The following is a 25752-nucleotide window of genomic DNA, read 5'->3' as shown; positions in this document are numbered from 1 at the left end:
TTATTTTTAATCCACCCCTCTGAATCTTGGCAATTTGGCATCCATGTAGCAACTTGAAAAAACCTGACTACATTACGTTGCTGAGGGCGTTGAAATTGGCAGGGAAGCAAGTTTGAGCGCTTGTCTCTCCAATTCCCAACAGTTTGATAAAGTATCCTATGTAACAAAAGCAGGAGTCAAATGTCTTGAAATGATTAAGGATGTTTAACAAGGCAATTCAATATTATTTTTTCTTTCTTTTTTTGAGCATGTGTCTGTTTGCTTCATTGTGAAAAAAATATAATATATAAAACTAGGGCAACCTCAGGAAGATCCAGATGAGGACAGCAAAAAGAGGTTTTGGTCCATAAGGATATACTCTTATTTTATCTCTTTATTTGATTTTGTGTAACAAAAGTTTTGGTCCATTTTAAAAAGACGACAAAATTATATATAAACATGTTAATTCGTATATATATATATTTTTTGCTTTCTGTCGGGTTGTGGGTTTGTTTTAAGTGGGCTTCACTGCCAGTATTGCATGATCATCTTTCTTAGGTTTTGGTGCGAAATTGTCGTTGTTGAAATGAAGAGAAACAAAGGAAGGAAAAAACAAGGCTTGTCTTTTTGCATGAATGTTTGAAATTGCATCGCTTGGCAAGTGCGGGGAGCGAAATGCAGAAACCTGGATGTCAACCCTCACCAAATCCCCCTTGAGTGGGAATATGGAAGCGTTGATTTATGGTGTGGGGGGTTTATTTTTGGGAAATACCCTGTTAGTGACTCCTGATTCTTATTAGATGAATCCCTGCTCGAATAGGAAAAAGAAAAATCAAAGTTCAAGAGTTTTGTGGTGGCTCAGAAGATTCAAAATGGAAAAATAAAACGGTGGCCAGGAGGATTTTATCTCGGGGCTCTTCTAACACCCCCATTTCCCCATTTCACTGGCTCTAATATTATTTTTCATTTTAATTTTTTTTCTTAGGAAAAAAATAGAGGAAAAAGAATATAAAGATCTTTAGCTGCTTCTTTTTCTTTTTAAGTGTTTTGAGGTAATACAGTTGTGCCCTCGTTTGATCAGGTTCCCAGAGGCTGATGGTTTCTCTCATTATTCTTTCTTGTTTCCCTTCCTGATTTACTTCTTTCTGAGCTTTTCATCCACCAGGCAGGTTGAAGGGCCCAGCAACTTCAGACCACGTTCAGACCAAGACCAAGGCTGGGTTTGCGGGATGAGAAGACGACCCCTGACCTGTCCAGTAATGACTTCTCTCTGTTGCTGGCAGAAACCACAGGCCCTGCCCCAAAATGCCACCACATCGTACCTCCCACGTTGCTTGAGAATCACTTGCGTGTGTGTTAAAGAGTTTCTCGATTTAAAAATGACACTACAGGCTTTATAGTGTAGCGATTACCTTCCCAAATATTCCTGGCTTCTCCATTTTAATTTTATCATCATCTTTATTATTTTCTTTAAAAATAACCCTACATTGCTCCTAAAATAATTTCTTTCTTCTCCTTTAAATTAATTTCATTTTGTTTTTCCCCCTAATTCGTTCATTCTTCAAATTATTTCATATCTGTATTTTTCTCTCGCTCTCTGCTGTCCCCTCCCTCCCGTCCTGTCACCCACTCCAGTTCCCCCTATGTTGTCTTTTCCCCCCTCTCTCAATCTCTCTCTCTCTCTCTCTCTTAAGAAAATATTCTAATGGCCTGAGTGGCTGCTGCATGGCACACGGGGCATTCTGGGTCAGTCCGCTCACAGATCCGCACGGCACACTCCATGCAGAAGAGGTTGTGGCCGCAGGGGACCAGAGCTGCTGTCACCTCACTCTCAAAGCACACCATGCACTCCCGGCTGCTGGAGATGGACGTCCGGGTGGCAGCAGAAGCACCCAGTTTGGAAAACCCTTGCAAAGGCTCCCCCTGAGACCTTCTAGGAAGCCCAGAGAGGGTAGGCTCTTGTATAGATGAGGATGGGGAGCGGTGCGAGTTGGGATGGATGGTGCCCGTATTGCTAGATCGCTGCTGCTTGGAGAAGAGGACCGAGACAGGGTTGGTGTTCTCCTGCCCAGCCCACAAAGGAGCACCAGACTCTGGCACACCATAATACAGATCTTGTTTGTTGACACCATAGTTGGGGAAGAGGTAACTGTAATTGAAATCATTTTGGTCATTCAGCCGGGGTGTCTCATAGGCAGGGTCCACAGAGCAGTCGCCAATGCACCCGAGGCTGTTCTGACGGAAGGTGGAGAGAGGCTTGCATCCAGGGGCTGGAGTGTGAACCCGCCAGGCCTCTGAGTATCGGTTCTCCATGCCCGAGTCAGGACTGCTGGACAGGAAGTCATTCTCGTTGTTGTATTCTAGGATCTTGCCTGTCCGGACGGCTATATGAGTTTCAATCTCCTCTCGGGCCCGCTCCACGTTGCCTGGGGCTCCCGTGATTTCGAAGACAGGGTCCCGGTCCCGGCTGGGTGTGATGATGTAGGTGTTGGTCTGCTGCTGGATCCGCTTGATGGTAGCTCCTTTAGGCCCCACCACTAAGCCTACCACGCGGTATGGGACCCGGACTCGGATGGTGACTTGCCCCGGCAAGGTTGGAGCACTGCCGAAGGTGGTGCCAGCCTTGTTACGAGAAGCGCGGATCATGGAGAAGTGCTCGGCTGCAGAAATAATTTCCCTCCTTGCCATGGCGACGTCCTCCCTCCGCCCAGTTACCATGAAGACAGGCTCTTCCCCACGTACTGGAGTCTTGATGTAGGTGTTAGTCTTTGCCCTCAGAGCTTTGATTTTGCAACCTTTAAAGACAGAAAAGAAACAAAGGATATACAAGTTAGTGGTAGGCCCAGTTCTGAAAGACACTGAGGATGTGTGCAATGTACAATTCTGGCCACCACAAAGTCCTTAAAGATGACATTGAAGAATTGGAGAAGGGACAGAAAAGAGTAACCAAAATGATAAGTGTGCTGGAGCGACTACCCTAGAAGGAAAGGTTACAAACAATGTTTTGGGCTTTTTAGTTTAGCAAAAGAAAACTAACGGGCTCATGAAATGATGCGCCATGTGGAAAAATGGGAAAGAACATACTCTGTGGTAGCCCCTAAATTGTGGAACTCCCTCCCCACAGAGGTGAGTCTGGCACCTTCAATATTCCAGAGAATACCGAAGACACATCTCTTTACCCTGGCTTTTGACACGAAGTGTATATTATCAGGACCCACCTTATTTTTATGATTGAAACTAGTTTTGAAGTGTTTTTAATAGGCATCAGAGAAGATTATTTCTTCAGACAACAACTAAGGGGATTTGTTGGAGGAATGTGTGCTGATAACCACTATTCTATGTGGCTTTAGGAATGTAAGAAGAGCCTGTGCTGGATCAGACCAAAGATCCATCTATTCCAGTCTATGGGAAGGAGGGCATGAAGGCAGGAGCCCCCTCCCCAGCAACTAGTTTTCAGTGGCAGACTGCCTCTCATGTTGAATGTTATACAGAATCCTTATTGGGATCAGATAAAGTTATGGAAGAGAGATTTTCAATCACCATTTGCCATGATAACAAAATCAAGTCTCCATGTTCAAAGATAGTTTGCCTCCAAATAACAGTGGCTGGGGTAGGTCACTGTGGGGAACCGGACTAGCTGACACTTTGGTCTGATCCAGCAAGACAGTCTCTTGGATCACTGTAAGGTAGCATTTCCCCCCCCCCCTAGGGCTGGATCTAGACACATCAAAGAAGCGTTTCAGTTAAACGTGTTGTAAATTTAAACAGGGAAAACAGGTAGAGAAAAAAAATGGGAGTCCACATCACCATCTGGTGGCACAATGTTATATCACATATACAACACATGTAAATTGCTTTTTCTTTACCAATCTAGCCGAGTCCTAGGTTACATTTCTTCTTTCCAGTGCTACCATTCCATGATTTGTTCCCCACAGGCAAAATGCATCCATATGATGTCATCATCAAAATGCTGCCCCATATTACTTTCTTACTAAATCTCTAGTTTCTTTTTCTATGGAAAATCTTATAATCCCCCCCATAGTAAATCTGGTTTAAACTGGAATGGGGAGGGGGTATATACTGGATTTTGATTGGGATGATGTCATGTGGATGCTGTAAAAAGCACTGACTCCACAATAAACTACTGGGTGTAAGTGCCCTAAGTCCTTACTTTTGACTAACCCATGGAGGATCAGTGGCTACCAGGCATGTTAGCTATGTACTACCTCCAGTATTGGAACCAGTGCACCTCTGAATACCAGCAACTGGGAATCACAAGTTTGGAGAGATCACCTGGATGCAATTCTTTGCCCCACGTATGAGGCCATTTCATGCACAACTGCATTTTATAAAAGGTATGATGAATGCTAGTGAAGGTGGCAGAAAAAAGAAAATCCCACTGAACAAGGATGGGAAATCTGTGGCTCTCCAGATGTTGCTGGACTTCAACCCTCATCATACCTGATTATTAGCCATGTTGGCTGGGGGTTTATGGGAGCTGGAGAACAAGAACATTGTTAAACTACAATTCCCACAATCCCTGACCAGTGGCTCTGCTGGCAGTGGCTGATGGAAACTGTAGTCCAGCAACTCCCAGAGGGCCAAAAGTTCCCCATCCCTGCCCTTATGGCATAACATCATTAAACAAAGAAACGAAAAGTAGGATGTTCCAAGGCAAAAACTTATTTCTTCCCTCCTCTGTATTCATGGAACTGGGATAAATAATTTATCCCAAGAAAGACTTGAGGTAAGGTATGTTTTCAGAAATCCCAGTCTAGATGGCAAGCACTGGCAGAAAGCCAGAGAGCCCCACTCACTGCTGCTTTGCGCCTTGGGAGGATACAAATGCAGTGCAGTTGGGGGGAGGGGGGAATGCTGCCCCTAATGGACTGATCTCTCTCTCTCTCTCTCACTGCACCGAAAGGATCAATTTCATTGGGGCCGGGAATCTGCATTGTGAAAATCTGCCGCCGTCCAGGGCCTGTTTAGGAGACAAAACAGTGGCGACCCGATTCTTCTTCCCAGATGTGTTCAGCTAAGATAGACACGGAGGCCCTCCCTGATTTAATGGGTAGTAGTGGTGGTAGTAGTGGCTGAACGGAGCTAGAGGGAGGAAGAGCAATGAAAGAGCCCTCGTGTAACAGGAAAGGTGAAACAAAGGGGTGATGGAGACGGAGAGACAAAGGATGGGGAAGCCCATGCTGGGCGCAGATGGGAAGGAAACCAAGGCAGAGATGTAATTGGGGACAAATGTTGCTGTACAAGGCTCTCTGGGGAGGGGGGAGAAAGGGATGCAGGCAGGGTAAAAAATAAAAAAGAGGAGGGGAGACGCTGCAGACCAAAAGGCAAAAGGGACCCTGACAAGGAGAGCGTAGAGGAGGAAAGGGGGAGGGGGAATCAAGGAACAGACAAAAGGAGGCAGGCAGGCAACCATGGGTGGGGGAGGCTGTGACTGGCCCAGAAACAGGACAAAGGGTGCCGCAGAGTCAGACAGATGGAGGGAACCCTTCCTCTTGAAACAGAGTTGGAGGGAGGGGAGACCACCCCTACATGAAGGACGCAAGAAGTACACATCCCTGCAGATTCTGCCCCATTCTCCCAGCCCAAGCAAGCACACTACTGAGTAGTAGGTGAGCTGAAGACAATATCGATGCCAACCTCTTTGCACGTGGAAGTGATCTAGGGAAATTGTTAACTTTTCTTGCTAGGTTTTGCCTGGCAGGGCTGGACTTGTGAATGCTTGCCACCCTGTCATGTATGTTGTTTCTGCCATGGCCCAGGAAATTGCCTCAAAGTGGAATGAATAGGGTGCGGAGCTGCAAACATGACTTGATGGAGGAATGCTTGCAAGAACAAATTTGCTGTGTTAAAAGTCCCCCATACTCCAAAGAAGCCTTAAAAATGGAATCCCTTTCCAAGTAATTGCACACCTGCAATGTGGCCCAAGTTACTAATTCAACTCGATTTTTGTAACGTAACCGTTTCAGAGCTTGTTTTCCTCTGCTATGAATTTGGACTGAATTGTTGGGGTAGGTTTTCCCACCCATTATATCCATACTCGGAACATATCTGCAGTACAGTCTTGAACGGATTTTATAGTCATTTCCATGCTCTGGGCATTTGTAGTTCTGATATAGGGGTTTGAGACTCTCTCGCCAAACTACAATTCCTAGGATAGTGTACTTTGTGTTTTTGTGGGGAGGGACACATGACAACCAAATTGGTATAAAACCAATATACGTTGGTGGAGTAGATGTTCTCTCAACCTCAAGTGGAGCTGTGGGATCTTCCACCACTTCTAAACAAGAACTCGTTAATTACGGGCCTTGTTAATTAAGGAAAACAAGCCATATAGCAAAGCTTTTTGAGTTCCAGCATGCCAAAAAGCAAAGAGAAAAAAACATTCATAGAATCATAGAGTTGGAAGGGACCTCGAGGGTCATCTAGTCCAACCCCTTGCAATGTAGAAATCTCAGCACAGGGTCCCTCACCTAGTTTGAAACCATACCAGAGCCTGCTTAGCTAGCAGTTTTATTACTGCACCACTAGGAGAATGAAAGTGAGAGAAATTGTGTGCACATCTGAATTGTTTGTTTCTCTGGACATCTCAAATGACCATGAAGACCTGTATGATTAGGCCTTGTTCCTGGGGCCAATATAGATGCAATGGGAAGAGCATGATATATTTAAACACTAAACAATCCCTGTTATGTATCAAGTGAGTGTGTCTGTGCAAGTTTAAAAGCAAAAGGAGGTAAGGGATGCTGAACTTTCTCTACTTGGAGCTGGGAGAGAGGCTGTAGAGAAGCACACTGCAAGATGGGGGCTCACATGTTTGCCCTGCCCCCATTTTAAGAACAAGACCCCACCCCCATTCCTGCTCCTATGTGGTTGGGGTAGTGCTAGGTCAGGACACACATAATAGCTGCCATCATGTCAAGTTTGGCCCTAAATGAAGTAGGTTGTACCATTTCAGGCTGCAGCTCATGTAACTGAATGCTCCCTGCACATAGAAACCTAGCATGTCAGGTAGAAATGAAGGCGGAAACCCTTTTACTTGACACAATAGTGCAGTAAGCCAATCTTTGTAAATCCACAAGTTACTTTGCTGCATAAAATATCTTTTAAAATAATCTCATGAACTCCATGCTTGTCTCTATCTTGCCTTCTAAGGATGTTTCTTCTCTTAGAAGTCAAGACTCTCCACAATTGCATCCGAACAAGTGCACTTAAATGCACTAATAAATGCATGCACATGGGGACACAAGCAATCTGTCACAGTCAGTTCGTACCTACAGCCAGAACAATTGTTAGGTTATACATTCTGATGTACAATTTGAAGTCTTTAAAAATAAAGACTTAAGATCAGTTTAATCATGTTTAGCAGGTGGAAATGTGAAATGACAAAGGGGGGGGGGTGTCCTCCTGTAGTTGGAGAGCAAAGCTGTTGCAGTTATGCAGGAACTTCCCTGTTTTCCTGCACAATGTTGTCTACAGAAGTACACTATGAAACCTAATGTAAACACAAACACCAGTCAAAATCAGGATAAACAAACTCAGCATCAATAACAATAGTCTGGGAAAGGTTTTGTGTGTATGAAGGTTGGTGGAAGAACAAAGGAAATAGCTTGGTGGATTTTCCCAGGCAGTGAATTCCGAAGGATGGATGCTATAATGGGAAAGGCCCTGTGTCAGATCCCAGCCTCTTGCTCCTTGTAAATTTGGAGTTGCAAGGGGGTGGGGAGAGATAGAGTGAGTTTGAGATACAAAGATAGAGAGAAGGATGAAATCAAACAGGAGACAAACAGAGGGGATGATACCAGCTTGACAGGGGCCCAGTTCAAGGGTAAAGCACCAGCATTGCATGCAGAAGATCCCAGTTCAACTCCTTGACCTCTCTATTTAAACAAACCTTAGGTGGCTAAGAAAGGAAATGCCTTTTCCTGCGACCTTGGGACAGCCACTGCCAGTTAAATGAGGCAGCACTGGGCTAGTGACCTGGTTCTGCATTAGGCAGCTTCTTCTGTTCATAGAAATAAACAGGAAGGTGAAAATCAGCAGTGCGATCCTACATGGCATGTTACAGGCTTGTCTCCAGCCTGGAAAGGCTAAAGATTACTCTTTTAAGGATCTAATTGTTCATAGGTTCAAAGCAGTTACTTGCAAATACTTATAATTTAGCCAATGCTGTTTGGACTTCCATTTTTTCTTTGGTGAGTGAGGGAATGTATGTCTTGATTTATATTGTGGGCTGCTTGACACTGAAACAAAGCCAGATAGATAGGGAGTCTGAGGCGATCCTAGGGAGGTTGCAGCACCCTGATATTACCATGATTTTTTCAAACACCTGTTTGTCATGTTCACACTTCATTTTTCTCAGTGTTCAGAATATATCTCAGGTGTGCATCCATTCTACAAAGTATAATCAAAATCCCTTTACTTGGCCAGACAGAGGCGGGCATCTTGAAAATCTTAACCCTGGCTTGCAGCACAGGCTGAATAATAATTAGAACGATTCCTTTATGAAATAAACATATCTAGGCAAGGGGGGGGAATCCTATTATGCTCCTACAGACTTTGTAAAAATAAATAAAGGTTATATATATCTGCTGTACAGTTAACACATTTGGGGGGGAGGGGTTAAGCTAAACAAAACCTGGAGATGATGAAGATTATTATTATTATTATCATTAAAGCATGTGCTACAGATCGCCAGCCAACCATTGGAATATCTGTGCCTCACTGCATTGCCAGTGTAAACTGTTGTTGCATGAAAAAACGGCACTGCCAGCAGCAGCAGCAGCAGCCAGGCGCGGATCTTGAATGTATCGCAGTACAGTAGAAAGTGGGTGTGTCGCTGTCGGGATGGTCATCTTGGACACATGTTTTCCATGCCCGACCAGGAAGGGGAGGGGGTGACAACAGGAAAGGAAGCTTGGGCAGGTGCAAAGTATAGGGGGAGGGGTCCTGAGGCAAAGGCGTTGGGTTGTTTGGGGGGGGGGAGGAAATTGAATTAAGCTGAGCTTCAGGAGACAATTTCCTACTGCCCTAGATTCTCAGCCTGTCTGATCTGCAGAACCAAGGTTTGCTTGAATTTGCTAGAAATTTTACATGCTCATTCACGGACTTTTCTTCCTCCTCAGTGCACACTCCCCACTCTGGTCTGCCCCTGCGTGGTTTTGTTCACATTACTAAGAGGCACTCAAGTTGGCAATCTATTTTGGCTCTAGATCTACTGTATTGCAATGGAAAACATTGAATGAGTTGGGCCTGCCTCAGTGGGGCATCCGTTACTTCACTGGTCTCAGTGGGAGTTCTGGACCTGATTACCTGATGGAGGTATTGGGGCTGCTTGTGCACTGTGATTCTGCAAAAGCGCAGCATACAGTATTAGGTGCAAATTAACATTCCTAAGAATCTGAGCACTCTCTCTCTCTTTTAAAGAAAGTTTCTGGCTGTTAGGGTTATGAGTATTTGCTTCAGAGTGAAACTCAGAGGGTTGGCAAATTGCTGGTTAAAGTTTTCAGAGGTTGGGAGACATCAGAGTCCTCCATAGCTCCTTCCCATGACAAGAGGCAGCAGAATGCCCAAGAGTAAAATGGTGAAATAAATTGCGTAAAATGAAGCAAGTTTGTCACTCAAATTTGCATTGCCAGGATGCAGAATACAGTTTATCTTGGTACAGACCTGCAGTTACTATGACACAGAATACACACACACTATCCAGAGCAATGGCCTTAATCTCTTCTGGAAATGAAGCCGTAATTTAAAAAGAACCCTCTCCTAGTGGAATAATCTCAGTGACTACCACAAGATCCATTGTTTGTAAAACATTGACTAATTTGTATGTTAAGCGGGGAGAAAAACAAAAACCAGGTCTGCCACTGAGTTGCAGCAGATCTCTGGTGTGTATACCAGTATGATAGCAGAGCTTTCAAAACACTGCTTTGTAGCTTTCATGCTTTAACCCAGGACTGTTGATTTCAAATGTGTTTATTCACTCACTGAGCAGATACCTGGAGGTCAGGCCTTTAACCCCCTCCCCCCAGTCTGCACAAATAAGTCAATTCCACCAGGATTTGACACCAAATTAATAATCCCACTGTTTAGGGTTGCCAGGTGACTAGCTGCTGTAGCCCAGCTGACAGAAAAGAAATAGGTGAGGCTCCTTTCCCCCACCCCAAAATACTTTTAAAAAAGTGGTGAACTGAATATATAGCTTTTGTTTTCATTTCTATCTTGCAAAAGAACGCATTTGCAACGCTTTTGCAACATCTTCTTCCAATGATCTACTAAAAATCATTGCCCCCTGCTCTGTAGTGCCTGGGTCCTCCTCTGGGCTCTGTCCTAGTTTGATTTCAAGAATGGCGTGCACACACACACACAAACAACACTGAACAATTATTGCATGTCATCTGTTCTTAATAATTTATAGCATCAATCTTCATCTGGTGGGTCAGAGGAACCCTCAAGTGGGTCACATCCTGGCTTCAGGTGGGTCACCGTCACACCATGACACTGCCACCATTTTCTTTGCACTTATTTCGGTATAAAGGTGTTTTGAGTTTTTTAAAAGAACACAAAATGCAAAGGAAAAAGACAAGGAAACAAAACATACAGAAAAAAAGCTAAGCACACAGGGAAGACAACTTATGGTTACATTTACTTGGGAGTAAATCCCACTTAATACTACTTCCAAGGAAACATGCTTTGCATTGAGCTGCATGGATAGGTTCAGAGTATGACCATACTATGTTTTTGGTACGGTTGACCTATGAAATTTTGCTGCCTCAGGCAAATAACAAGATGGTGCCCCTTCCCAATTCAATGTATAGAAAAGCCACTGGACTAACACTGAAATCTGACTTCAGCACTGGTGACAGGTTAGCTGGTCAGATTAAGGGGCCTAGAACAGGCCGTGTGGCAACAAAGGGGAATTAAAGAAAAGCAATTGTGAGCTGCTGATACTCAGCAGCTTCTGCCACCTGAGGCAGATGCCTCATTCTGCCTTATAGTAGAGCTGGCCGTGGTTTTAGCCTGTGTCAAAATAAATAAATAAATACTGTCCACTCAGATATTGCTTGACTATTAATACTCATTTAGCACATACCACCATCTACAGTAGTGCATATTGTTTTGAATTCTTCCACTTTGGCATTACATGTTTTTTAATGTTTTAGGATGATTGTTTATGCTTTTGTTAACTGTTTTGGATATTTTTTATTTGTGTTTTCAATAGATGGATAAATTAAATTAAAGGTTGCAGCCAAGGGGTTGAAAGAGGCACAAAATTTTGAAGTTGACTGCCTCAGCCAGCATCAGGAGCTGGTGACCTCTGGTAGAGCCCAAGACTTCCAGGCCCACCTCAAGTGAATGAGTGGTCTCAGTGCTGAAGAGCCACTGCAGCTACCCTCACCCCCTTGCTCTAGCCCTCGAAGGGACATAGTGAGGGCTGGGCCTACCAGGCTCAATTTTGGCCACCATGAAAGAAGGAAGAAACCTAATATGGGGGACCACCACCTGGAAGGAGAACAGGCAAGCACTGACCAAGTGGTGGCTGCTGCTTTTCTTCCTCAATGCTGCTGCATGGTGGCTCTTGGGGCAAGTTTGCTGACAAGAAGGTCGCACGACCATTAATGGCATCCTGTTGGGCCCCCTCCAAAAAGATGGGGGCTAGCCCAACCTGTCAATTTATAGAACTGTGCTCTCCAGGGATTTTTTTAGGCTGGAGGTTTGCATCTTCTAAGCACAATACTGTGGTAACTCGGGTTACATACGCTTCAGGTTACATACGCTTCAGGTTACAGACTTCGCTAACCCAGAAATAGTACCTCGGGTTAAGAACTTTGCTTCAGGATGAGAACAGAAATTATGCAGCGGCGGCGTGGCAGCAGCAGGAGTCCCCATTAGCTAAAGTGGTGCTTCAGGTTAAGAACAGTTTCAGGTTAAGAACGGACCTCCGGAACGAATTAAGTATTAACCTGAGGTACCACTGTACCCTTTTTATTAGCTAAGAAAAAAAAGAGGGTGGGGCATTAGAAGGTAAAGCAGAAAGACATGGGGAGAGCCTGAAAAATGGTGAGGAGAAAGAGAAACAGGAAAATACAACCTTAAAATGAAATTAGTATAGTGAAAAGAAAAAAGAAAAATGGATCCCAAGTTGCAGGTTAGAATTAAAGATGGGTCATGGTATGAAAATGCTGCTTTAGAGTGCATGGCAAGAAAGGCAGCGTGATGAGAGGCTCTTTCTATCAGTTTCTGAGCCCCAAATATATTTCAGTCATTTGAGTAGCAGTTGGGGTGGACCCTAAAACATCCCAATAAAGCTTTATGTCTGACACCTCTTTCATAACCCATCTGGAGGAAGACAAGAGCTGTTTTCATAAGGTGGAAGTGTATCACTTGCATGGGGCCTATGCTCTTGCACCCAAACATATACAGTCATACCTCATGTTGCGTCCACTTCAGGTTAAGTTTTTTCAAGTTGCGTCCTGTGGCAACCCAGAAGTACCAGAATAGTTACTTCCGGGTTTTGCCGCTCACGTATGCGCAGAAGCGCTAAATCGCACCGTGCGCATACGCAGACACAGTGCTTCTGGATGCAAACGCTTCAAGTTGTGGACGTGCCTTCAGGATGGATTACGTCTGCAACTCGAGGTTCCACTGTACAGCCTCCTAAACATGTGGTTTGTGACTCTCCATTTTCCAGAGAGGAGCCTATACAGTGGTACCTCAGGTTAAGTACTTAATTTGTTCCAGAAACTGTTCTTAACCTGAAGCACCACTTTAGCTAATGGGGCCTCCCGCTGCCGCTGCATGATTTTTGTTCTCATCCTGAAGCAAAGTTATTAACCCGAGGTAATATTTCTGGGTTAGCGGAGTTTGTAACCTGAAACGTATGTTACCTGAAGCGTATGTAACCCGAGGTACCACTGTATGTGTTTGGGTGCACATGCATAGGTCCCTGAAAAGATTACCTCAAAACACGGGGAGCTTGCAGGGTGTAACCAGAGACAGGACATTCTCAATGGTGGCACCCTCTCAATTCCCTCCCAAGGGAAATCAGGACGTCTCCCTCTTTACTTGAATTCAAGAAACGTCTAAAGACTTTCTTATATGTCCAGACTTTTGGCTGATAATTTTATGAAGTTTTTACTTTTGCCTGTCATGTGTGCTGCTTTTAATTGTTCTTATGTAATTTTATTTCTGTGAGATGCCCTGGGCTCCCTTTGGAAGGGCAGGCTATGAATTTGATACATACAAACACACACACACCCCATGTGCTCATTAGTGAACAAAAAAATGTATGAAAAGGGCCAAGCCCTCTGGGAAAGCTGGTTTCACTCAGGCTCTCTTATACGGGCATGCAAGAATGCCATTAAAACCCAGCTATCATGTTCTGTGGGCAATTTTGAGGGACTGGTTTGGCCCTTCAGAACCTTCTGGAAGGGAACTGTGATCCAGCCTCTGATGTTGTGGTGCTTCCACATGAGGTAAACATGAGGTAAAAATGAAAATATAAGAGGGTCCCAGGACTCTTATGTTCTCAAACCCTCTCAGGACACAACTTCTATAGAGAATTGGGAGAGGGCTGAATAAATGGGAGCTGAGGAAAAGACTCAGAAAGGGCCAGAGACACGTATAGAGGTCTGAGAAAACCAAATTAAAGTTGCAAGGTAAAGGAAATAACAGCCCCACCCTGCTGAAGCTAGTCCACCCTCAGAATTCTCTGTCAGGACCTCTTCTCAGAATTGATTCACACTTGACAACCCTATGCTCTTTTCTTTCTTTCTTTTGATATGCCGACTTGCTGCCAAGTCAGTTCACAATTTTAAAATACTAAAACAAATGAATGGTATAAAATACAAAGCAACAGGCTTCTCTCAGGCAGACTGAGGACGAATCCACACCATACATTTAAAGTGCTATGATATCATTATAAACAAGGAGAATCCTGGGAGCTGTAGCCTGTTAAGGGTGCTGAGAGTTTTTAGGAGGCCACAAATTCCCCTCACAGTTACAACTCCCAGTGGAATTGATTGCTGGGTGGGGTTTTGCCTGCTTTTTTTGCTAATTCTACTTATTTTGCAGTGTGTGTAGATGTTTTGCTTTGCTGTAGGTATTCTGAGTATCAGCAGTTTTTCTTCCATTAAAGGAATATTTTGTGGTGTCCATGGGTTTCTGAGATTTCCCAGTGTGTCTCCAGGCCCATAAGTGTTGGAGGCCTGTTTTAAACAACCACCACCTCAAAACACATACATTTAACAAATGTGAATTATCCATGTGACAAACCCAGGTTTTCAAACCTAAGTGTCAAACACATGGTTTTGCTTCACAGATACACGTACATTACATACACTTCATTAGTGAACACTTGAAGTTTGGCAGCTGAAATGTATAAACTGGCAAGTATTGTTTAAAGATAGTGGGAGGTGAAATGGAGGTTCTGCCTGTGACGACCCAGTTACACATGCAATTCCTCACTTGATTTGTTACCATGTGTGAACCGTCTCATTCAGGAGCTAGTACTGGCAGCTTTCTGGTGAATATACTTTCAATGGCAAGTTGGGAATTGCTATGTTACAATATGAACAACCATCCAGAATTCTCCTCAAGATGTGCAACTGGCTCTCAGGTGTGACTCAGAGACTCTGGTAAAAATCAGCTTTCTGGGACTTACTATCGTCAAAAAAGTTACATTTGTTGAAATACATGTGATAAAATTTGGCATGTATACCTAATAATAATAAGGTGTGAAGCAGGCAATAGTACTGTACTGTTATCTTTTCCTTGCTGTGACACATGGGATCTGATATACCAGGGGTGAGAAACAAATGCAAATGTTACTTTTGTACATTAGGGTATTTTCTTCACACGCTCACACACCCCTTGCTATCTTTCATTGAAGCAAGGAGGAGACATTATTAGAGTTCAAGGACACATTCCAGCAAGGCATTAAAACACTTAGGGTACAAAACAAAGCCAGTGAGAGTTTGGCTCCTGTGGAAAAAGTCCCAGAAATAGAGGCTTAGGGGCCACATTTGTCCTCCAGGCTGGAGATTCCTCACTTCTACCTTACACGTATAGAAACCTGAAATAAGATTTGCCTATCTTTTTCTCATGAGCACCACTTAAATTTCTAGAAAAATAGGTCTCAGGATTCAAATTTGCTGGAAACGCCACTTGCCGATTTGGAATACACCCTTCACCAATCCCTAATGTGCAAGGACAACGTAACTATTCACTGTCAAAGGAAATGCATTTTACATATGTGAAGGAAATGCTCCCTGCACCTTCTCAACAGCACTTTCATCCATTTTTACCACATGCATTCTAGAGCTGAGTCTTGGCACTAGAAAAAAAAAGCCAGGTCTAATTAAGCCAAGTACAAAATTATGCCAATTTTGCAAGCCTCTAAACAACAACATTCTAAAACTTCTCCAGACACCTTCCTCCAGCACAGACATGCCAGGAAGTTTGTCTAGAACTGGTGACTTTTTTCCCTTTTCCACTCTCTATACTAGATTTCACCAACCTGGTGCCCTCCAGGTGTTTTTGGACTGCAACTTCCACCAGCTCATGCCAGCATAGTAATGGTGCAACTCCCTCTCCCTCAAATAGCACTAGGGGAGTCCCACTCTAGTTGTGAGGGTTGCTGTAAAGATAACCAAGGTAACATAACTGAAACACTTTATAAATCCTAAGTATTATTGTTAAAGAAGAAAGCATTATTTTGTTGCAATCATGAGGTCTAGAAACATTTTTTAAAAATGTCCCACACCCTGCTATTTGTGCAGTTCAATCCACTTTGTGTTGCACAGGAGTAAGCTCCAGGATTCTTATGGGAAGTTCTCTGGTTTTGTGCTAGAGGAGAACAACCACAGTTAAACTTAGCAATTTATTTGCCATACTACACAACTGCAGAAGAGGTGGCTCCTGTTAAATTTAGGTCATGGTATATAAATCACTGGTGCAGGTATGTGCAAAAGTGAGTGTGGGGAAAAGCTAAGACCAAACCATGGTGACTTTGGCTGGCTGAAGCATCATTCACAGCCTGGCATGCTCCACCCATTATGCTGTGCAGAGAAATCAGGGTTTTGACTTGCAGTGGGCGGGGCTATAGTGCTACCACCTTCATCCACAATGCCAAGGAGGATAATTTCACCAATAGTATGGTTTCTGCTAAAAGTCAATGAAGTTACAGCTTTCCACATAACTCCACCACTTTGACTGAAACGTTCTCTCTATATACTGTATTACATGACACTATGACCACATCATTAATCCATTGGGCTGAACAAAGGCCTCCTGCACTCAAAGTCATGCATCTCATGATGGCTCCAGCAGTCCCCATTAAAAAAATAGTGAGGTCCTTCTTTGGCTGTTCTTGATGCACCTGAATATCCAAGATGATCTATGTGATCAGATAAAGAGCTATACTGCTTCAAAATGCTCACTAAATGGATGCAATGCAAAGACAAAGAGTTGTATTCAACGCTAGTTCTACTCAGAGTAGCCATGTTTATGTTACTAGACATGACTAACTTAGGGTCATTAATTTTAGTGGGTCTACTGAGTAGGACTTAGTTGACTACAACCCATAGCATGCCAGCAAGAAGGCATTCTCCTTTACATACTAGATTTCCACAGGGAGGGGTTTTACATGTTACATGTTATCATGCTCAAGATTCACACAACCTTCATTCTGAAGGGACAGAGGGTTGTACTGCATGATTCTCCTAACATTTAGCTCAGCCCATAACACATTCAGTCTCATGTTCCATCACCAGTTTTAAGACCAACCCAGAGCGCCCACTGTCTATGCACCAAGTCCATGCAGAAAGGCTACGTGGAGGGTTGCCTCACAGCAATGGAACTGTTTTTCTATAAAATGTCTATAAAATGTATTTCCCCCCAAAGGCTTGAAACTCCTCAATGGCTGTTAACTAGGTATTTGGTAAATTGAACCTGTTTCCACAAACATTTGCTTTTTGTGCATTTGTATATCTTTAACACCTTGTTTTTCCTTATGTACTATTTCCCTGCCCAGGAGCTGCTGAGCTGGAATAGGGTGGAGATCAGGATGGATAATTAAAGAATTAATAATTAAATAAAGTGCCCTTGGCAGATGCCTGCACTCAGAATATGAACTTATCTTGCATCCTTTATAAATCCCGTAACTTGAAGGGCCGCGTTGTTTTGCTCCATGATTAAGTCGAGAGCATACAAGCAGCTCTTTTAAAAACACAGTTTCCATGGAGCGTGCATATGCTCCAAGCAGAACTTTGCCTCTCATGGTGCCTTTTGCACAAAACAGATCCATGCTTGGGTACCTTTCCCAAAAACCTAGATGGCGGGGGGTCCACAGTTTTTGCTCATCAAAAATAGCTACACCTGATTTTCATTTTTACATTTAGGAATGGAGGACTCCTGGACTCTTTATTCCTGAAGCCCAGGATGTGGGAATGGAAATCAACCCCATTGTCAATGTACTTTCAAGGGCAACAGGGAGGCAAATCAGTGGGTATTTATGCTGCTAATTAAAAATGCTGTTTAGCAATGTCACTGAATGGCCCCCTTTAACATAGATGGTAAGCCATCCCAACACTGGATATTTTAACAATCTATGCTTTGATTGATGAAGAAAGCTACTTAAGCAAAGGAAAACCATGATTGTATTTAACCTGGGAGTAGATTAATAAAGGCCAAACATTTATTTTGAGCAAGCTGAATATTTGCATTTTTATACCCCAGTAGTTTTTTTTTAATAGCCCCCATCTTCTGCTTCAACTAGCCATGCCTAAATTTAGTTTCTCACTCACTCACTCACTCACTCACTCACTCACTCACTCACTCACTCGAAGACTTCAAGCCAGTAGATATTCTAGTAATCCTCTGTTCTGTGGCAAAATCTAAAATGGAAGGGTTTCGTGGTAGCAAAACAAGATGCTGCTTTTGTGCTCTCTGGGGTAACCCTGTTGACCCACACTCGATAGGCAGAGGGTGTGTGTGTTATTGGCACGGTATAGAGCAGTGTGCTTAGAAAAGGCTGGAAGCCATGGTATCTGCCTTTGGCAAAATTGATTGGTTAGATTTTCCAAAGATACCCAATAGCAGGCCCCATGAAGAACAATGGTGCTGAGAACCCTTTCTTTGTTGAGGTGAAGGGGGATGTGGTGGAGCCCTTTTCAGAGCCAGCCTTCAGGAACCTAGCCTTTCCTGAGCGATGCAGACACTGCGACTTCTATCCCAGGCCTTGTTAGTTTATCTGCTTTTGAGTTTCAGGTTTGGGGCAGTGCAAAAGCAGTCCCACTCCATGGGAAATAAAAGAAACAAAAAGATTTTGAGCAGTGCTGGTGCACGTGAACTGAGGAGCTGTCTCATACCTGTTTATTACGGTTCTAAAACTGTGGGAGGAAGCCCACTTCTCCTCTTGAGGAAAAACCATTAGTTTCCGCCAGCCCTTCTCTAAGTGCACTGCCGTATGCCCTGCACACACCCCCTTCGCCTGCCGAGTGTGGGTCAGCAGGGTTACCCCAGAGAACACAACAGCAGCATCTTATTTTGCAGGTATGCAACCCTTCCATTTTGGATTTGGCTTAAAAGGCAATTTTATTTTAAAAACAACACACACACACCTTTCCACACACCCCCTCTAAGAACCCAGCATAATTAAACAAAGAGAGGCCCATCTTTCGCTGCAATGCACCTCACACCAGTTCTTCGCCTGCGCCACCAGTGTTGAGCACCTGGGCAAAACAAGACTTGTGGTAGTGTGTCAATGTGGACAATGAACAAGATGAGGAAGAGGTGGGCACCTTTGGTGGGTGCACACCCACCCACCCACCCTTTCATGTGTTGCTCCATGCGACCTTGCTCTCTCCCCCCCCCCATTTTTCTTTGCAGAGGTTTTGAATGAACTCTAACTGACTTTGGGAATGGAGGAAAGGTTTGGTTTGGTTTATTCCCTGGGGAAGGTTGGAGATAGTGGCTTTACAATCAGGTGAGTGCTGATACAGTCTCAGAAAGGTGTTGCTCCCATGGATATGGGGGTGAAGACTCATCTCTATGCTGCAGGGGCCCAGCTGCTGAGCCCCAAAGTCTCTAACTGTTTGTTTTGTTTGTAGGAGGAAGACCTGCCATTGCCAGCTCCATTGTTCTAATAACATGGCTCTGGTTTTTGCAGTGAATCATCTTTTCACTCCTCTGCCCCATAATCCTGCCCCCCTCTGCCACACAATTCACAACTGAAACCCCATTTTTTTCTTCCCTCCCAAGAGGCCCTATAAAACTTCCCCACCCATTGTGATACATACAACTGGGAGTTGCAACCACATCTCCAGGGCTGACAACACACACACATGAGTATTAACAACAACAACAACTCAATGTGGAGACCCCCCCCCTTCTGAAACAAGGCAACTTTAGCAGACTCTGGCACCTTTGTGTTGACGAAGATGGGGGGGCGGTAGACAATTTACTGGCCATCTTCCTCCTGGGGTATGGATAGGACATAACACACACATGGGGTGTATTTTTTTTTTTAGGGCTCTCAGCTGTTGTCTATCATGTAGCGAGAGCACCACTTAAAAAAAGCTACAGGATAGAAAAGTGTGCATAAATGAAGACAAAAGGAGGGCTTCTAAAACATAAACTGTCGTCTCTACACAAGCACGCACACAAACACAGGCCACATATTTCTATAACAAGTTCAACTTTCATTAATCTGTTTTTCAATCCTTTATTAGGCTCCAAGCATTCGCCTCCTTTCTGCACACACACACACAGCCCTGCGCACCAGCCACTATTACAATCCAGAAGAGAACCACACCCCCTTTTGCTTCCAGAAATGCACTCAACAAAAGGGGGGATTTTCTCAGCCTTCCCCACCGAGTCCCTAGCACCAGCCCCTAGCACCAGCCCATTGAAAATGGCAAGTGCACCAAATCTTCAAGACGGAGACTGTAATATTTGTAAGACCAGAGAGATACAATATAGATCTGGATGCAATTAAAAGTAACAGGCGTGTTTTCACAGTGTCTTGGGGGCACTTCAGATTTTGCATTTCCATTTTTGAAAAACAGAGCGAGAGACAAGACAAGACAGAAAGCACACAGAGAGAAGGGAACTTTCTGCCATTTTCCCCTCCTATAAATTTAATGCATTTTATTTATTATCTAGCTTAGAGCGATAGAATCCCCAGTGCTTTTTATTTCTACAATGCACTGTGTGGCTAGTAAAATGTATGGATTTGTTACCCTTTCTCAAAAGACATCCATTGCCTTCCCCCCCCCCCATGCCTGATGGAGAAGGACCCCACCCCCATTTCCACCCCCTGCAGTGGCCATTATTCATCTTAAGTGTGAGATGAGAAAATCTAGCAAGTGGCCCTGGAAATGATTTATACAAAGCAAAGGCAGCTACGAAGTGGGCGTGGGGGTGTGGTGTGTGAAACACTATTTAACTTTGCATCCACTGATGTCCCCCTCTTCTAAGGCAGGTCAACATTAAGTGTCTCAGTGGGAACAAGAGTAGTGGGGGTTTTTTTGCGAGGCTAGAGGAAAGGGCAAGTTGAACTTTTTTGAGAAGGGGGGAGAAGAGAGAGAGAGATGGCGGGTGGAGGAAAAGAAGAGGGATAAAGGAAAGTCTGAAAGAAACAGGAGCGACGGGGAAGAAGGGGGTGCAGCAGGGAGAGAGCTGGATAGGCCGGATAAAAGAAAGGAGCAGAAAACTTAAGAGGGAAGAGAAGGGCAACATCACCAGCGCAGGAAAGACGTGAGATGGGGTGTGGGAGACAAGACAGAAGTGGGGTGCTGGGATGAAGGTTCTCAGACAAAACTGGGAAAGACGTGGCGGGGGGGGGGGCGGCGAAGAGGCCAGAAAAACAAGTGCAGCGACGGTAGCAACAGCAGCAGCAGGAGGAGGAAAAGACTTACTGGAGGCACAAAGAAAGGAAGGAGGGAGGGAGGGAGGGCGAGGAGGCGAACATCAGTGGAGGGGGAGAACGGTGGGACTCGGGACAAAGGAGGGGCGGGAGGAAGAAAAAAGAAAGATGGAAGGAAAGAAGGAACGAGGAAGAAAGATAAAGAGGGGGGAACCGGTGGGGAGAGAGAGAGAGAGAGAGAAAGTGAGAACTGGGAGGAAGAAGAGCGGAGGGGGGAGTGGCACTTGACAAAGACTGGAGAACAGAAAGAGAGGGAGAAAGCGGAGGGGGTGCGCAAGAAGAAAGAAGGACCCCCGTCCGGCGCAACGCCTGCCCAGCCAGCTAGCCAGCCGGGAGGCGGTGTGGGCTCACTGCTGGCGGGCGGGCTGGGGTTGCGCAGACAATGGGCAACGCGGAGGAGCGCGGCCCCCTCCCCACTGCAGTCCCGTCCGGCGAGCCTCTCTCGCGCGCGGAGCGCTCACCTTGCCTGCCCACGATCTCGGCCACGTGCTCGGAGCTGGGCACCGGGACACACTCGGTGGTGTTGGAGCTGCTCTTGAGGCGCAGCTCGGCTTCTTTGTACAGGACGCAGAGCTTGCCGGCCTCGGCGGCGCCGGTCGGGGGCGCGGGTGGCGGCGGCGGCGGAGGTGGGATCACGGCCACCGCCGCCGCCGAGGAGCCTTTGGGAGCCGCCTGCGACGGGGGCTGCTGCTGCTGCGCTGCTGAAGCTGGCGGAGGAGGAGGAGGCGGCGGCGGCGGCGGCTGTGGCAGGGGCGCTTGAGGCGGCTGGGGCTGCTGCTGCGGCGGGGGCGGCGCCGGGGACTGCGCCGGCTGGTTGCTGCTGCCGTCCTCCACCGCCCCGCCACCGACCCCCAGGGCCGAGGCGGAGGGCGCGGCGGCGGCCGAAGGCTCCCCCAAGCCCAGTAGGCAGAGCTGGTCCAGGGCCAGCTGCAGCGCCCGGTCATCCTCCAGCAGCGCCCTGTCCTTGCTGCTCCCTGGGAAGCAGCCCAGATCCCCGAAGCCCCCGTTCCTTTCCATTATCCCTGACACTACCAGGCTAGGCATGGCTAACAAAGGCTGGGGAGAGAGGGGGGTGGGGGGGCGCGGCGGCGGCGGGATGGTGATGATGAGGATGGGGCTCGCTGCTGCTGCTGCCTTTGCTGCTGCTGCTGCTGCCGCTTGGATGAGGAGGGGGCGGGTGGGTGGGAGAGGAGGAGGAGGAGGGGGAAACAAAGAGCCTGCTAGAGAGGAGGGGGGAGAGGCACAAAGAGGTAGGGGGGAGGCGAGAGAAAGAGGGAGAGACCCCCGCCCACCTCCCCTCTTTTCCCTGCTGGCCAAGCCCCCTTTCTCCCTCCCCCCTCCCCTTCACCCCGACCCCTCTCTTTTTCTTTCTTGCCGATTCTCTCTCTCTCTCGCTTCCTTTGCTGTAACCTGATCCCTTCTGCCCAGTGTGGCTCTTGGGCGCACAAAGATCCCCCTCTCTTTCCCCTTTTTCTTTTTAAAATGCTCTTGCTGTGCTGTCGCGCAGACCCCGCCTGGCCGCCGAAGTGGGTGTGGAGATGGAGAGAAAGAAAGAGAGAGCTAGTCGGGGTGGGGGGGGGACGGCAAAAAAAAGGCAGGAGCGGGGGGGAGGGAATCCGGCGGGATGGAAAAGCCCCCAAGTCACCCCCGAGCGCGCGCGTGCGAAGGAGCCAGCAAAAGGCACGGTGAAGGGAGCGCCTGAGTCCCGGCGAGGAGCAGGACGAGTCGATCGCGGCACCAGCAACAGCAGGAGAGGGGCGGAGGGAGAGCGAGAGAAGTCTCTTTTGTTTTAAATTCCCTGGCTGCAGCGTGAAACTGACACTCAGGAAGAGGGAGGCCCGGGGGCTGATGGGGGATGTAGTTCCGCGCGGCAGGGAAGGCGCACACACCCCCTTTTCTCGCTCTGGCGGCGGCCTGAGTGCGCTGCCGGGAGGGAAGGACGGGAGCGGGAAGAGGGGGGGAAATCGCGAAGGAAACAAAGAGAAGTTAAAGAGACTGAGGTGGAAGGGAGATAGGGAGAGGGCCACTGCTCAGTGCATGGAGAGCAAGCGGCTTTGCATGCCCGAAGGTGCCAGGTTCAATCTCCGGCTAGGGCCGGGAACAAGCCCCGCTTGAAACTCCCGGAGAGCAGTGCAGATGACACTGACCTCGGTGTGACGTAGTGTAAAGGAGCTTCCTGTTTAAATCAGCCCGTTGCTCAGAGCCATGCGGACTAGAAGCTTACTTTTTATTTTGCAGGGAAGGGCCATAGCTCAGTAGTCGGGCGTCTGCTCTGCAGGCAGAAAGTCTCAGCTTCGGACCCCGACATCTCAAGGACAGGTAGGGCTGGCCAAAATATAATAATAATAAAAATAAAAATTATAATAAATACTTTATTATTATTCCTGGAGAGCCACTAACAACAGTGTCAACGATCTTGAGCTAAATGGAGTAACGGCCCGGCTTGGCCGCATAAGGCAGCTTCCTGCGTTCCTGTAATGTAGAAATTTGGCCGACAGAAGCGAGAAGGCGGCACAAACCCTCTATGGCTCCTTTACTAGGAATCCCCTAGATGAGGACCTGATGGGAGAAGGGGTAGCGAGGGTTAACTAAGCCTGGGTAAAATCTCGCCCTTTGGCATTCCATCGGAATGGAGTCTAGTCCAGTCTTGCTGGGCCAGAGGGCACGTTCCCCCCCCCCCCAGACCAGGGTTCCTGTTTGCTTGGAGAGACCCACCTGAGCCCAGTGGAAAATGTGAGTGGCATGTGCAACGGGGCGGGGGGGGGGCATGGAAACACAGAGCTCCCTCTTTACCTGCCAACCCAACTTTGATGCAGGAAATCTTTGGAATTGTGTAGAAGCAACCTTTCAGTCAGTTGCATTTGAGTGGGGGTGTGGTGTGCAGGTTATTTCCAAGGGCCCGAGTTGCTTTGCATGACCCTCATTCCGAGAATTGGCTTCAAAGGAAGCACTTTAAAAAATATTCCCACAAAGACACAGACATCATTTTCTGGCCTGGGTCAGAGCAACCCTGATTACCTTGATTCCACATTTTTCGTTAAAGGTACACCTCCAGTTTTGCATTACCGTTGAGAGGAAAGGGGTGGGTCTGGTGTGGTGTGGTGAAGCATTTGTGTGAAGACTCAAGAATTACTGGGAAATCTTTTAAGAGATGGTTACTCAGGCATGCGTCACTGGGTTCACAAGGGTAGCTTTTGCATCAGAATCACACACAGCAAGCCCCAAACCAGCTTGTCGTGATTTAATGCAGCCTTTGCTGACCTGGTGGCCTCTAGGTGCCTTGGACTGCAGCAGCCCAGCTTCGCTGGTATGGGCTGATGGGAATTGGAGTCCGAAACATCTGGAGGGCCTTGAGTTATTAAATGGAACCATCTTTTTAAAAAAATAAAATGGCAATTCTGATTTGCTACTGTGATACTTGCCAGGATCAAAATGGGACTACAGACTCTTGGGTCTGTATACTCCTGTGTAAGCCACAGACAGAGGCAGTAATGCTTCTAATACCAGTTGCTGGAAACCACAAGGGGGAGAGGGCTCTTTGCTCGGGTCCTGCTTACAGATTTCTCAGGCATCTGTTTGGCCATTTTGAGAACAGGATACTGAACTAGATGGACCCTCTTTGGCCTGATCCAACAGGGATGATCTTATGTCATTGTGACAATGCACTCCAAGAAAGGACAGTTATTGCCATTCACCAGTGAGGTCCAGCAAGGCTTTGGCTAGACTGCTTGAGTAGCCTCCTTCCAGGTTTCTCTGCTCTCCACTCCCAACCTCCTTTTTGGCTTCACTGTACCCATATTCAGACATGGCAATGGAGGTCTTGGGACTGCATTGTCTTTCTGCCCCACTACTGTCCCTACTGGCTGGAGGTGGGACTGCAGGCACTTTTATTATTCATTAGTGTGAATACTAGTTGGGTTTTGTTTTGTTTTAAGTGGATGTGTGACATCAGGGCAACAGAGCACTTCAATTCACTTTAATTGTGCAAACCTAAATTTCTGGTATGCACCCGAATCCCTCCTGCAAAATACCAACAGCCTGGAGGTGATCATGCAGACAGAATAAAAATACAGTGGTAAAAACATAGCACTGGTTAATACACTAATAAGACAACCATCTCAAGAATCACATCTATGGTTACACAGAAAGAAACAATAGCAGTGTATGGGTAGTGGTAACACATCACCCTCCCCCAAACATCGGGGGAGGGAGAGAGAGTATCTGAAACTGGCTCTGATTATGGAGAGCTCTCCCCAGCAAAGCCCTCCTGGCACTGACACTTTTTTGGTGCCAGTCAAAAAGGTTTTATTTTCCTGTACATTGGGACTATATCTACCTGGCTCTGCAGTCCCTCAGTGGGGACTGCCATCTTCCCCACCCATCTCCTGCTGCGGCTGTTGGGGAGGGGGACTGCTGTCTCCCCCACTTGGAGGACTGCTGCTGCTACAGAAGCAAAGAGGACTGCAGAGAATACTGCAAGGACCAGGTCCCTGGGCAGGCAGGCAAAGTGGGAACAGCTGCTGCCCCAGCTGGGTTGGGTCCAGCTGCTGGGGCAGTGTTACAAAGCCTACCTGCGTAGGGGGCGGGGCCACCCCGGTGGGGGGACACCAAAGGGGGTCATCCCTTGGGGGTGGCCCTTTGGGGGTGAGGCAAGGGTGAGAGACAGTCCCCATGTGTTAATGTTATTAAGTAATTATTTTAATGTTTTTAGGCGTTTTAAATAGTTTTTAATCTATGGTTTTTTGAATTTTGATTTTGTTGGGGGTGGGATGGACATTTGGCTGGGGGTGGGGATTGGTTTAATTTTAGTACGATTGTAAATTATTATT

General features: G+C 46.4%; 1 protein-coding gene and 1 long non-coding RNA gene across 2 annotated transcripts; one reads left to right on the top strand and one right to left on the bottom strand.

Annotated features, from left to right (window-relative positions):
- MEX3A (mex-3 RNA binding family member A) lies at window positions 1-22050 on the bottom strand. The gene is made up of 2 exons (XM_081174574.1): window positions 21385-22050; window positions 1-2774 (listed from the first exon to the last, which is right to left on the bottom strand). Exons 1-2 carry the CDS (start codon window positions 21965-21967, stop codon window positions 1669-1671), a joined length of 1689 nt encoding a protein of 562 aa, XP_081030700.1. The 5' UTR covers window positions 21968-22050; the 3' UTR covers window positions 1-1668.
- Window positions 12847-20902, top strand: LOC308575738. Its single transcript, XR_014002933.1, has 3 exons — window positions 12847-13472; window positions 17397-17499; window positions 19107-20902. It is a non-coding gene; the product is annotated as an uncharacterized lncRNA (long non-coding RNA).
- Window positions 22051-25752: the final 3702 nt, after the last annotated feature.

Source organism: Podarcis bocagei, assembly GCF_964188305.1.
Source record: "Podarcis bocagei genome assembly, chromosome: 16".
NCBI lineage: Eukaryota > Metazoa > Chordata > Lepidosauria > Squamata > Lacertidae > Podarcis > Podarcis bocagei.
Note: the sequence above shows the minus strand (reverse complement) of the source record. Positions and strands in the feature narration are given on the sequence as shown.

What these genes read in the sequence shown, in the direction of transcription:
- MEX3A (XM_081174574.1), bottom strand. Translation starts at nt 21,967, where the DNA reads ATGCCTAGCCTGGTAGTGTCAGGGATAATGGAAAGGAACGGGGGCTTC. An exon ending in CGAGATCGTGGGCAGGCAAG is followed by an intron (nt 2,775 to 21,384) that starts GTGAGCGCTCCG and finishes CTGTCTTTAAAG; the next exon opens with GTTGCAAAATCAAAGCTCTG.